Here is a 14,171-nt window from a genome sequence, read left to right as displayed (position 1 = left end):
GGTAGTGGGCTCTCAAATCAGTTGCAGGGACTTCCCCGCTTCCTCTAAGTAATGTTAAGAGTGCTTCTCCCCTTCCTCAAGTATCTCCCCAGCTGCTGCTCTTCGCTTCTCCATCATCTTCTTAATTTCCCTTGAGTCATTATATCTGATATGACTTAATCTCATATCCTTTACACCAAAGAGAAAAGAAAAGAGAAACTCTCCTAGCTAAACTACTTAGTTTAAGGTACAAAGGGTTAACCTAGAATTCAAAAGGGACAACCTCAACTTTTCTCCCTTCTCCCAAACCACCTAATGGGAAGCAAACCAGGTGGGAGGATTTTCTCTCATAAAAATCGTATGTGTTTCCTTTGCTGGTATATATGCAACTAAAAAAAATTCACGTGTATAAAAACACACTGATACCCACAGGGATTTCCTCTGTGTTGCTTTCAATCCAGCTTCTCCTGGGAGACGTGGGTGTGAAGTGAGGAAATGGGGTTTCTCTGACTGTCCCTCAGGTGTTAGGGCTGCAGTTGCTGAAGCAATGAAGCGTGGCTGGCTGGGCCTGCTGTGCTGGTATTTCACCCCCCTTGGACTTCCCTGGGTTCTATCATGATCTGATCCCTACCCCCCAGGGCTGAGAATTGCGCAGGGCACTTAGGAGCAACCAGTTAGAGGCTACAGCGGCTCCCGTGAAAAGTCCTTGCTGAAGCTAAGAGTAGGCTGCAGCGAGAACTAGCTCCACAGGGTCTGGCCAAGGACAGGGCTGTCTGCTGGCAGGGAGGCGGGAGGAGAGAGGCTGCCATTACATTGGGTGCATTCGCGGACTCCATGGCTCCCCAGCAAGTACCTTAATGAATGCTTCCATACTGCCGTTAAAGAGTTTATGGCTATACACTGAGAGAGGCCTAGGTCTCCTCATTTTCTGTGGTTTAGGGGGAAGACAGGGGGGCCTAGGGGAAAACGGAACAAAAGAAATCAAGAAAGCAACCAACATAAACATACAACTGGGAAAGATGCTCTTAAAACCCACGACTAAAGGGGAACACAAAATGTAAATGGAAGCCCCTGACCCCCCGCCAAGACATTGGTTTCCAATGGTCCATCTGAAGGCCTTTGGATGTTTTAGGAGATCTTAATTTACCCACAATGCCAAGCAGGAGCAACTCTTACATGACGCAAATGCATTCTAAATCTTAGGGGGAAAATAGGACATGTGCAAGAAACCATTGAAACTCCAATCAGAGGCTGCCATCCTGCAAAGCTGACCAGATGGAGGGGGAATCAGGGGAGAGAGATGTAATCTGTAGCCTGAGAAAGCAAGAGACTTTCAAAAATGATTGTGAGGGTTAATTTTCATTATTTTGGCTTAAATTTATCACCAAGTCTCAACTCCCAATGTACCAGGGCACTGATCTTCCTAATGCCTCTTGGCATTTCAAATGCACTTGACTAATCTTTATTTCATTGATCTAAGAGCCGGGCAATTACTATTCTCATTTCAGAGATGAAGAAACTGATACCATGAGGGAGGCTGCAACTTCTTTGGGGTCCCTGGGTGACCCCAGGATGATGGTAGTATCCTGTTCTTTAGTCAAGTACACTTTCTTTTTTTTCTTTTCCTTTGAGACGGAGTCTTGCCTTGTCACCCAGGCTGGGGTGCAATGGCATGATCTCAGCTCACTGCAACCTTTGCCTCCCAGGTTCAAGCGATTCTCCTGCCTCAGTCTCCCAAGTAGCTGGGATTATAGGCATGCACCACCACGCCCAGCTAATTTTTTATATCTTTAGTAGAGACAGGGTTTCACCATGTTGGCCAGGCTGGTCTTGAACTCCTGACCTCATGATCTGCCCGCCTTGGCCTCCCAAAGTGCTAGGATTACAGGCGTGAGCCTCTGTACCCAGCCTCAAGAACATTTTCAATTAAACCACTTTCAAATCCATTATTATACTTAATGCCACCTCAACCCTGTATATGTGGCCCCATTTTACAGAGGCAGAAACTGAAGCCTCCTGTGAAGGAGAACTGACAGAGCTGGACCCCAAACCCAGGACTCTTTGGCTCCAAGTTCAGGGTTTTTCCTACCAGACCACCATCACGGAGCCTTAGGGCACTTTTTTATTTCCAACCAAGGACTTATCTACCCCAGTCACCTTTGCTATGGGATCAGGTTGAAAGTGTCTTGCTTTACTTTAGGATTTCCGTTCCTAAAGTATGCTCCACTCTTGGCCACAGGGAGGGGTAACCATACCACAGTTCACCAGTGAAACAGCCACAAACACTGGACCTGTTTCCAGAATTGCTCACCATGCATATACCTGTGTTGGCTTATTTGCTCATTTCACCACACAAGTTGGCCTGACTCAATGGTGCCAGCCTTCTGGGGCAAAGGGCTTTTTAAGGTTAGGAAGAGGGCCCCTAACCAAGAGAGGCAGTTCATTTTCAAATGGCTTGGTTCAAAATTTGGGTAGCAACAAGTGGGGACTCAGCCAGGCACAGATAATGTCCACACATGACAAGCAAAGACCTGGTCCCCCAAGTCTTCATTGATTTCTGTGAGTGGGCAAGAAATCTTCTGGACTATGCAGCCAATCAGGATAAATGAGATTCATGCTGCCTCTGCTGACTGGACTTGTTGTACCTGTCTCCTTCAGTAGGCCAGCCACCCCAGGGACCTCTAACCAACTTCTCCTAGGTGTTTGAGTATTGAGCAAATGCTGCTAGCTCCAGTACATGCATGGGCAAAAACCAGGTGAATCCAAATATCATGCCACCCAAACAATGGAAACAAAATAACAGCACAGATCAAAATTTTGAAAAGAAACAACAAGCAAGATTATTTCCAGCCCATCTTGGATCTATGTCAATTTGGTTAGCTAAGTCCATGTCATTTCTTTTTCAAAAATTACTTATTTTTTTGAGGATGTATGTATGTGGGGGTGGGATTTCTTACAAGATCTGCTCTTAAATTTTCAAATACCAAAGGCAAAAGAGAGTGTCAAAAATGTGACACAAGGCCAAAGGTTTTAAGTTTGGGGATTAGAAATAACTTGATGATAGCAACATTGTCACCCTGTTTTCACAGTGTTTGGTTTGTTTTTGAATATTCCCAGATCATTTCCTTATCACATTGCATGATAACCTCACAACAACCCTGTGAGGTTGGGAAAAAATATTCAATTCACTTTACATACAAAGTCAATGAGCCCACAAAAGATGAAGAAACTTGCCTAAGATCACACAAATACAATGTGATTGAGGCTGGTGGTAAAATTCAGCTCTTCCTACTCTCAAGGCTCTAGTGTGAGTATGAAAGTGATTTTATCATAGAACATATCATAGCACATCCAGAAGTAACATTAAATTATCTGTTAAATTCTCATGGCCAGGAAGAGCAGAGACTCTTAAAGCAGGTGTTGGACACTCAATATCAAAAAACCTATGGTGCCCAACTGCAAGGTTTCCTTAAAAGAAAGTCCTAAGTGTTTTTTGTTTTTTCTTAAATTTTACAAAGTGGAATAAAGGGAAAATAAGATACGTTTTTCCATTTTTTCCTGCCCAATCCAGAAAGCAAAGGACTGCGTGAATCACATGGGGATTTCTTTCTTTGTGTGGTGTTCTGTGCACTGTCTGGAATCTCTGACAAGGAAACGTAGCTATCCCAACTTTGCACAATATCAAATCTATATTGACTTACTGAAGTGCTGGGTGGGGCACAAAGTGGGGAGCAGGGGGGCAGCCCGGCCAAGGAAAGTGGGGCAGCCTAAGCCTTCCATCTCTTCTGCTGCTCAGATGCAGAGCAAAAAGGAAAGAAAGAAAGAAAGAGAGGCAGGGAAAACAGGAACAGAGAAAGCCACAGAGAGGAAGAAAGAGAAACCAGAGACCAATGTCCCCTTTCTGCCTTTTAATCAAGATGAAAATTAACACACGTTGGCAACACAGGAAATTGCCTCAAAATTATCCTGCAACTAAAGGGATGTGATGAAAAATTCCCCTAGATAACCTAATAGACTTGGAGGTCAACATCCCAAATGGTGGCAATGCTGTAGTGCAATGCCAGTCGGGCCCTTGGAGGCTATGCATGGGCTGTGTACTGTGTTGCATCTGCTTGAACAAGATCTCGAGTGATTTCATCTCTAATCCAGACCACGAGGGCATGTCAACGTGGGTAAGGGGAGCCAGACATCATTTGAATCACAATAATCAAATCTTATATTTGCATCTTGCTTCGACATTTACAATACACTTTTAAATTTAAGTGCATTATCACATCTGGCCATCCTGAATTACAGGGTTTTTACGAATTTGGTCTATTCTAAGATAAGGTTCTGAAGTGTGAGAAAAATATAACATACTGTAGCCCATATGCAAAACCAGTTCCTCTATACAAGGTCAACAGCAACTTGGCTGAGGAGATCCTGCTCAAATAACCATCCAAAAATGATATCCACCTCACGTGGGAGTCCATGGAAGATACAGAGAGAGTCATAGGACAGAGACGTTGTTAGCAACAATTTCCACAAGTTAGATAATGATTTTGGAGGTGAGGGAAGACTTTTAGTTTACTAACAAAGACTTTAGTTTACTTTGACCTTGACCAGGAACCAGAGTACATAGGGCTATGTCTGCAATTGAATGCAGGGTAGCTGCAGTTGAATGCAGGGTGTCTAAGTGGGAGGTCTGATAAACTCAGCTTGGATTTCCCAGGCCCTAGGTCAAGGAGGGTGTGGAAGACTTCAGAGGGCTTTGTTTAAAACACACACACACACACACACAAAAACAAACCCTCAACTTTCTGCTGAGGGACGACCCTGAGACCTGGCCAAGGGTTTGATTACAGATCTCCTCTCCCACACTCTGCTGGAACAAACTTCTCTGCATGAGTTCTAGGAATTAGGAGGAAGTGAGGGACAGCTCAATTCATCCCCCATCTGTTTCACTATTTGCAGAATTTGGTGTAAAATTCAGCTTCTGTTGTTTTGAGACTATGACAACATTCTCTCGCCAGAAAAAAAAAAAAAAAAATTATTATAGGTTTGTAAAAGATTCTTCGAAAGTGACCCTGCACATCTGCCGCCCCATGTGCTGGAAGGGCCTCGCCTGGTGTGAATCGTCCTGATGCTTCCAAATTGCCAGAGCCCAGAGGAACAGCTGTACGGGCTGAACTTCTGTCGAGCCCTCGGTCTCCCCATCCTGAGCCCAGGAAACCGAAAACCCTAGAGTTTTCCAAGACTTTGCCCCACTCCCTTCCCAAGGAGCAGGAGAGAGTTGGGAGTTCATCTTTGCTCTTGCCAAACATGATGGTTTCTTCAGGATTTGGGGCCACTGGGAAGCATTTGTGGGAAAGAAAATAATGCCCTCAGGTCCTCGGGCCCAGAAAGTGAGGCAAAAAGTAGCGCTCTATTGCCATGTGATGGAAAAGTGCTGGCCTCTGGGCCACTGGCTGAATTCCAGGTAGGCAGTGCAATATCTCTTACTGGGAACGCAGAAATGAAATAAGCTCTAAGCAAACAACCTGGCCAGTGACAGAGCCACTTATGGATCTAAGCTTTCTGAAAGGGAAGTAAAGTCAGCCCCTCAGCTATCAGCTGCTGAGTGGAAAGTGTTCACTGGCTCTGGTCTGCTCAGGGAAAAGCGCAAAAGGGAATGTTGAATGAGCTGAAGAGAAAGCAGAAGTTGCCCGTGTGTTACTTTCCGTCAGTCCATTCAAGTGCCCGTGAGGTCCAAGCCAGGGTGTGGACAGCGGGGGAGTCTGTGCATATCTATGCGCATGCGTGTGCCCAGCTGCGCGCAATCTGAGCCTGACCCAAAGCCTTGGTACATGGGGACCCCAGGCTGGTCCTCGCAGTAAGGCTGGGCAGTTTGCTCAGCATGGTATAGCAGGTGGGAAGAGAGGTCAACAGCCACCCCACAGCCTCTGGCTCCTACAGGCTGCCCTCAGCCACTCTGAGTAGACAATACTGTCTCACCCGATGGCCAGCGCACAGGGAGGGTGCCCCACTGCCACACAGCAGCCCCCAAAGCGCCCCTTCCATCGCCAGCCTGGAGGGGCGTGGCTTTGTCAGTCTAATGCTAGAAGCAGTGAAGCAGCAACTGTGCCTCACCTAGGCACACCCACACCAGCCCGTGGGGACATTGGTGAAGAAGCCATCCCTGCTTCTCCAGCTCCCAGCAGTGCCTTCCCAGCCCCATCCCACTCCCACCTCGGGCAGCAGATGAAAGAAAACACGACTCTCCCACTCTCACCTGGTGGTGCCGCATTCTGCTCTTTCCCCTGCAAAGAAAAGTATACATTAATGTTTAATTGCCTTTTCTTTTTAAACCAAAGAACTTTCGTCTTTTTCTAAAAACAAAACACAAGGAGTCTTAATTATTTATGAAATATGAAATCTAATTATGCCTAAGGTATGGTCTGTTGAAAAGAACTGCGTCTTATTAATTCTTTATTAAAAGCCTCCTATTTGTAGGGCTGTGTTCACACACATGTTATTGTTCACAGACATTTTCAGTGATTCTCAAACTACAGCCCTCTGGCTACTTGCATCAGAAACATCTGGGGGTCTGGTTAAAGATGCAGATTTCTTGGCTCTCTCATGGGTCTTCTGAATCAGAATCTCTGAGATAAAAACCCAGAAATCTGCATGTTAACAACCACCCCTGGTGATCACTTCTATGCCTCCCAAAGTTCGAAAACTCCTGCAATGTTTAATGGCAACAAAGACTGACTGAGCCCCTGTCATATGCCTGGCACTGAAGGATACCAGCCATAAGGCTGGTGCTCCTCCACCCTGCTGCCCTGCCTCCACCTTCATTCCCAGCTGAAGATCTTCTCATTTCCTTCATTGGAAAAGAAAATCAAGTAATATGGGTTCTCCATCTGCGTGCCTCCATTAGGCCCTCCCACCTACTTGCCAGACAAAGCCCAGACCTTCTGCTTATGCCCTGGTTCCATCCCCTCTGCCCTTCTGGGGGCCTCAGTTTCTGCAGGTATCTCCCCTCTCCCTAGCATCACCAATCTCCTCTCTTCTGGACCATTTCCAGCAGCATATCTATGTGTTCTGGATACGCACGACCTAGCTTTTAACCCTTCTGTTGACCCCATTTCTCTTTCCAGCTACATCCTCATTTCTCTGCTCTTGTTTACAGCAAAATTCCCTGAAGGAGCTGTCTGGAGGCACTACTGCTTCCTCCCCTCCTATTCCCTCCTTGCCCTTTTGCAGCTAGGCTTCTGTCCTCATCCCTGGGCTGAGACTGCTCTTGTCAAGGTCAACACTTAAGGTCAAAAAGGATCTCCTTCAGGCTGAATCCAATGGTCTTCTCTGCCCTTATTGTACCTGACCTCTGCACCATTCTACTCAGTTCACCACTCCCTTCTTACAAAGCTCTCTCCTCTTCACTTTCATGACTCCACACTTTCCAGGTGTTCTTCCTGCCCTACAGGTTCCTCAGTTTCTCTTTCTGTCTCCTCCTCATTCTGCCCAACCTCAAACCTCAAAATGTTGGAGTGCCATCAGGACACAGACCCAGGGCTGCTTTCCTTTTCTACACATCCTTTCTAAGTGACCGCAAGTGCTTACCGAGGACTCCCTACTCTATGTCTAGATCTTACCCTTCCCTAGAATTCCAAACTCAGACGCACTGCCATCTTTTATAAAAATAGCATAATTGAGGTATAATTTATATATCATAAAATTCACCCATTTGGAGTGTATCATTCAGCGATTTTTAGTGACTATTCAAAGTTATGCAGCCCTCACCAGAATTCAATTTGAAAACATTTCCATCCCCAGGAAAAGATCCCTCCTTCTCTGGGTTCCCAAACTGTCCACTCTTCTATGTACTCCACATGGTCTAGTTACAATACCCTTCTCTCAATTCTTCTAACTCACCACATTTCCCGCATTTGCAAATGTTGTCCCCTCTTCCCCAGAAACTCTTCCCCTGGTTTTTCACTTGGCTGACACCTTCTCATCCTTTAGTTTCAGCTGAAACAGTAACTCCCCTAGGAACCCTCTCTGATCACCCTGTCTAAAGCAGGTCCCCCCATCTCTCCCTGACACGTATATGATTGTTCTGTATCTCAGCCCAAAGTTTTCATTCATAGCACTTAACACAATTATAATCCCCACCCTCTCTTTTTTTTAAGAGACAGAGACTTGCTCTGTCACCCAGGCTGGAATGCAGTGGCGTGATCTTGGCTCACTGCAGCCTCCACTGCCTAGCCTCAAGTGATTCTCCTGCCTCAGCCTCCTAAGTAGCTGGGACTACAGGGCCATCACCACACCCAGCTCAACTATCACACTTTCTTAGTAGTTTGTTTACCATTTGAGGTCTCTCTTTTCCATGAGGGCAGGAACCTTATCTTTCTTGTGTACCACTATCTCCCCAGGCCTGGCCAAACAAAATGCCTGTGCTCTTGGATAGATGAATGAACAGATGGGGGCAGGTAGAAATCAAAGGTTTTAGGATGTGGAGTGGAATGTCAGAACACATTCAATGTCAGAACACACATGGGAATCAAAAAATGCCCATCCTTTACCTTCTGAGACCTGTTGGAATTTTAAAAATATATTTTATAGTTGGTGGTTCAGTCATTTTCTAGAAAGTCAGATGGCCTGGGCCTGGTGGCCATTTTGCTCTGTGATGGGCGATTAAATCTTGGCCTGAAAAGGTTTTGCACCTTCCCTTTTATAGGCAGCACACTGTTCATTCATGCTCGAGGGGCTTTCAGAAATTGAAAAACCAACTGCATCTTGAGTGTAAACCCTGGAGCTTACAGAATACTCACACCCCAGAGCAATAAAAAGGTCATAAGTCTAAGACTCAGAGATGATGATAAACTGAGAATTCTCTGGCCAATAAAATGGCACAGCGACAGCCAAGGTGTGTGCTCTTGCTCCCAAGAAGTGCCAGTGACATCCTTTGTAACAGGGAATGCCATTTGCCAAGCACCTGGAAGCTTTTTGACTTGTATGTCTAGGGTCAATCATGTTCTCAAATCTGCTTCTAAGTAAAGCTGACCCCAAAGACCTTGGGTTTCATCTAACTTGTAGTTTCCTTGAGCTATCCTGTCAAAAGAGTACAGCAGTCCCTGCTTATCTGTGGGGAATATGTTCCAAGACCCCCAGTGGATGCCTGAAACTGTGGATAGTACCAAATCCCACATGTCCTCTGTTTTTTCAATCTGATAACCAAGGCAGCTACTAAGTGGCCAGTGGGTGGGTACTGTATCCAGAGTGGATATGCAGGACAAAGGGAGGAGTCACATCCTGGCAAAGATGGAGCACGACGGCATAAGATTTCATCATGCTGCCCAGAACAGCGAGAAATTTAAAACTTATGAATTGTTTATTTCGGGAATTTTCCATTTCATATTTTCAGGCTACAGTTAACCACAAGCAACTGAAACCATGGAAAGCAAAACCACACATTAAAGACGGCTACTGTACTTTAGAGAAACTGAGGCACTAGACATGATACTACAAAATGGCCTTCATATGGCATAAAAAGGCCACTGATGCAGCTGTAACACTATCCTACTCTTAGAAGAGAATTCTACTGAATAAGAAGAACCAAAACACTCAGGAAAAGGTGAATCACCAGTTGACACTCAGAAGGATGAATTCGCTAAGATTCTGAGCTCTCTTTGGCCTGCTGAATTTTTTCCCTTCTTCCTTCACCCAGTGGGCAATTTCCAATCTATCATTTAGGTCAGTGCAAATTCTCCCCTTTCACCCAGTGCCCTGAGAATCTATATGTATCTTTATCATGTAGTGGCTATATAAAAATGGAGATTTGGTCTCAATTTATTCAGGTTCCATCTTTTTCAGTAATGCAGTAATTTATTAACTTCAGTTAATAACATGGGTCAGTATTCATTAATGCTGAGGGAAATATAGTATACTAATGTAAAATGCTAATAAACATTAACTAGATGTGGAGTATATGAAACTAGATATGGAGTATATGAAAACTTTATACTATCTTCCCAACTTTTCTGTAGCTCTAAAACTGTTTTAAAATAGAACATTTACTTCAAAAAAAAAAAAAAAAAACTTCTCTAGAACTGACCAGTCTATCAAGAACCATCCAGTTGTCAAAGGAAGCACAGTGAGCCTTTCTACAGCCAGCTGACTGAACACAGGATTACAGAGATTCTTCCAGATGGTTTTTTCTTAGCTGCCCCTCTACTTCTGAGAACGCATTTTCCGGGAGTTTTTTTTTTTTTTTATTGCTAATCAGCTCAAAACTCAGAAGAGGGACTGGTAGAGCAATCTTAGAGCAAGGCATAGTTGAAGGCTAAATAAACTTGGAGGACCAAATGGACCAGGAGTTATGCCAACCAAAACTAAGTATGGTGATAATGATGATGAAGATGATGATGACCGTCATTATCATCATCATCATCATCATCATCATCATCATCATCATCATCATCATTTGAGTTGGGAACACAAAGCAAGCCCCCGGAGAAAGGCGGCAATGAAAGCTGCCTTTGTCAGGTAAGGGCCGCGGGAAGACAAAGCAAAGGGCCTCTTTATTCGTTAAAGCTCCACTGTGCTTCTGCGCCAAGAAGTCGTGGACAGTCCACTGCACCAGACCCAGGATCTTATTTTTTAAAAGAAGATTAGTTTTCCAAATTCAGCATCTAATTTCAAAACTGCAAGTAGCCACCAACTCATATGGTCCTACCTTTTGTTACCTGGCTCATGAGGAACAGCCCCCTGACCTGTGCCTATAAATACCGGCCCTCCTCTTTAATGCTAGTCTTAGAAGCTGCCCCCATGGCACCCACACCTTGAGCTCCACTCTTGGACTTTCTCCCTTTCTCCTCCATTCTCACTGTTTTTCTTCCCTTTTTGGTACCCACACTCCTCCACACCCCTTTTATCCCCGGCCCGATACTGAAATGTCGGGATGGGTAAAATTTAGAGGGAAAGAATGAAGAAAAAGCTCACTGCAAATAAGTCTTCCCCACTCCTATCCCCTAGTCAATGAGTTTTTAACAAATGTCTACCCCCATGTAACTCAAATCAGGATATGGAACATTTATTTCCATCAGCACCCAAAGTTTCCCCGCTCTTACTACCTAGAACACACAAAACTAATCTGCAGGGACAGAAATCAGATCAGAGTAGAGCATGGGGGGCTGACTGCAACGGAGCACAAGGGAAGTTTTTAGTGTAACTGAAAAGCTCTATCCCCTGATGTCAGCGGTGGTTACCCATGCAGATGCAAAGGCCCTGGGGCAGGAACAAGCTTGGTGAGTCCTGAAGGGCAGAAATTTGCTCAGTGAGGCTACAGCATAGTAAGGAAAGGGAGAATGACCGATGAGGTCAGGGAAGCAGGCAGAAGCTAAGTGCTATAAGGCCTCACGTGCCATGACAGCAGCTGAGATTTTATTCCAACTGCCACTGGAAGGCATTGAGTGGCTTTAAGCCTGGTCATCAGGTCCCTCAAGGGCCAAACCCTGACTTACATGTATGGATTTTCCTTCTCTGGACCTAGAACCCTGGCCAGACACTCCAGTAGTATTCCTTGCAAACAGTGTCTGCTGAAAAATGTCAGTGCCGGCCTCTGAGGCCCTGGATTCCCATTCCCTACCTGATGGGTGCCCCTCTATCAGTTTGCCTTGGACTGTCCCTGCCAACCTAAACTAAGACTTGTGGTTGCCCTCTATTTTCTTTTTCTTTTTTTATTTATTTTTTCTTTCTATTAATCAAAAAGCAAGTCATGCCCTTTATTTTCTATAGCTAGATTGGACCCCCAAGGCATCTGTACCAAGGTAATTTTCCCAGCCTGCCCAGTCCTGGTCAGTCCAGGTTCATTCTGCCAGATGCCTGCTGTCTAAAGCTTAAGCAGCTCAACACATCAGGGGGACACAGTGAAACCCAGTGGGGAACAGAGCATCTCCCAGAGGGCCTCCGCCCCCTCACTCACCTTCGCCCAGGGTCTGCTTGAGTAAGTCGTGCTTGGCCTGCAGCTTGGTGATGAGGTTACTGCCATTCACATATTCTTTAAATTTCTGTAAGACACAAGGCACAAAGAAGTTATAGATTGCAAGGCCGAGTAATGGGATATATGCCTCTGCAACTGACCTCTGGGACAAGGAAGCCGAAGAGAGATCATGTCACCCTCAGGGACCCCAGTGCAGGGAACAGAGAGGCCTCTGCATCTGCGTCTTTGCTTTCCTCCATCTAGATCCTCAGCGCTGCCATGCCGTGGCCAGGCCTTGGAGGGCTCCAGGCCTTTCAGGTCAGGGGTTAGGAACACAAAGCAAGCCGGGGGAGAATGGGAGCAGTGAAAGTTGCCTTTGTCAGGTAAAGGCCACAAGGAGACAAAGCAAAGGGCCTCTTTCGTCATCAAAGCTCCACTGTGCTTATGTGCCAAGAGCAATAAAAATGGGAACCATCCCAGGGGCCACGCGCAGCCGAGGCCAGAGAGCTTTATCGGATCTGTCAGAGGAGCCTGGGATCAAGTCTTCCTTTCATCTGGCCCTGCTTTGAAGGAGGAAGGGCTTGCAGGCCCCTGAGAGGCTTTCCCATTAAAATAACCCAAATTGCAGTAGGTGATAGGATTTTCTTCTTTTACAGATGAGAAAAATGAAGCTTGCACCAGGAAGTGATTTGTCCAAGGTCCCATGGAAAGTCAGCTGTGGGCCACACCCAGCCCCAACCTGCTTCCTAGTTCAGGGCCCTGGCCCAGTGCAGTGCACCTTAGAGCGGTACTGAAGGACAGAGAACAGGCCAGGACAGAAACACACCTACCTGCCTGAACTCAGCTTGGGCCTCAGCCACCTCTACACGGGTACCAGCTTCCCCTACCTGTACAGTCCCAGAGCCCCACTGGGCATGCCTCTGCTGCATGGCCAGCTGCTGGAGGGTGGGCTCCACACCCAGCTCATCTCCGGCTCCCCAGTGCCTAAAGCTGTGACTGGCTTAGAGTAGGTGCTGAGAAATTTCACTGGATCCCTGCCCTCTTGAAGCTTATGTGGTGGAGTGGGGAGGGAGACAATAAATGAACAAAAAAGATAAGTAAAATACCACTCGGTCAGGTGGTGGTGAATGCTATGGATAAAAAGAAATCAGAGCTGAGCATGGTGACTCACACCTGTAATTCCAGCTCCTCAGGAGGCTGAGGTGAGAGGATTGCTGGAGGCCAGAAGTTCAAGACCAGCCAGGGCAACATAGCAAGACCCAGTCTCTAAAAAAATAAGTTTAAAAAACTAGCTAGGCCTAGGGGCGTGTACCGTAGTGCCAGCTACTCAGGAGGCCAAGGTGAGAGAATCACTTGAGCCCAGGAGGTTGAGGCTGCAGTGAGCTATGGTCATGCCATTGCACTCCATTCTGAGCAACAGAGTAAGACCCCATCTCCACAAAATATAAATAAATAAATAAATAAATAAATAAATAAATAAATAAAATAAAGTGTGAACAGTGGATTGGAAGTCCAGGAAGACCTCACTGCAAAGTGGACATTTGAGCCAAGGTCTGAAGGAGGTGGAAAGGGGGCCACATGGGGACCTGCAGGAAGGAGTTTTGTAAGCAAGGGGCACGATAATTGCAAGAGCTCTGAGAATAAAGTCAAGGAAGTAGATGTGACTGCCCCAAATCTACCTGCTAGTTTCTCAAAGAGAAACCCACTCTATTGTCCCAGCCAGCACACTAAAAAAAGGGGCAGAGAAAAGTGAGTTGCAGAGGCTCAGACACCCCCAAGTCAACTGTAGAGGAGGGCCTCTAACATCACCACCTTCCCATTGACAGCTGTGGGAGAAAGACCCATTGGGGTGAGGGCTGACATATACACAAATAAGACTGGGTCACCTCATGCTGGACCACCTTGATGCTCTGGAATGAACGGGCTGGTGGGAGGTTGTGGTGTCCTCTCTCCTTTTTCATGGTCCTAGGCTCCCAGGACCTGGCCTAGTGGCCATTAAGAGTCACTCCCCTTTGTATCCGCAGAGAACCTGACAGTTTTCACATACGTATGTTTAAGCCTCATCACAATCTTGGACGGTAAATGGGGAAAGCATCATCAGGCCTGTTCTACCCAGAAGGAAACAGAAGCTCAGAGCTGTGGTCACTCACTGGGTGACCTCGGCAGATTATTGAGCATTTCTGGGCCTCCATGTCCTCCCCAGTGTGAACTGAGAGTAGACTCAGTGTTTCTCCAAGTGTGGGGCAGAGGG

The 14,171-nt window shown here is 46.1% G+C and overlaps 1 protein-coding gene across 1 annotated transcript in view; it reads right to left on the bottom strand.

The window, feature by feature from the left end:
• SRGAP3 (SLIT-ROBO Rho GTPase activating protein 3) overlaps positions 1-14,171 on the bottom strand; it is a 266,271-nt gene that overhangs the window by 50,685 nt on the left and 201,415 nt on the right. Inside the window, exons 10-12 of the mRNA XM_023218565.2 lie at positions 11,924-12,008; positions 6,230-6,257; positions 833-935 (exon numbers count right to left, since the gene is read on the bottom strand). Coding sequence (XP_023074333.1) covers positions 833-935; positions 6,230-6,257; positions 11,924-12,008 — 216 coding nt within the window. The remainder of the gene's footprint in view (positions 1-832; positions 936-6,229; positions 6,258-11,923; positions 12,009-14,171) is intronic.

The sequence above is a fragment of the Piliocolobus tephrosceles genome, chromosome 2 (genome assembly GCF_002776525.5).
Source record: "Piliocolobus tephrosceles isolate RC106 chromosome 2, ASM277652v3, whole genome shotgun sequence".
In the NCBI taxonomy this organism is placed as follows: Eukaryota; Metazoa; Chordata; class Mammalia; order Primates; family Cercopithecidae; genus Piliocolobus; species Piliocolobus tephrosceles.
The sequence above is the reverse complement of the archived record's forward strand: the minus strand, read 5'-3'. Positions and strand labels throughout refer to the sequence as shown.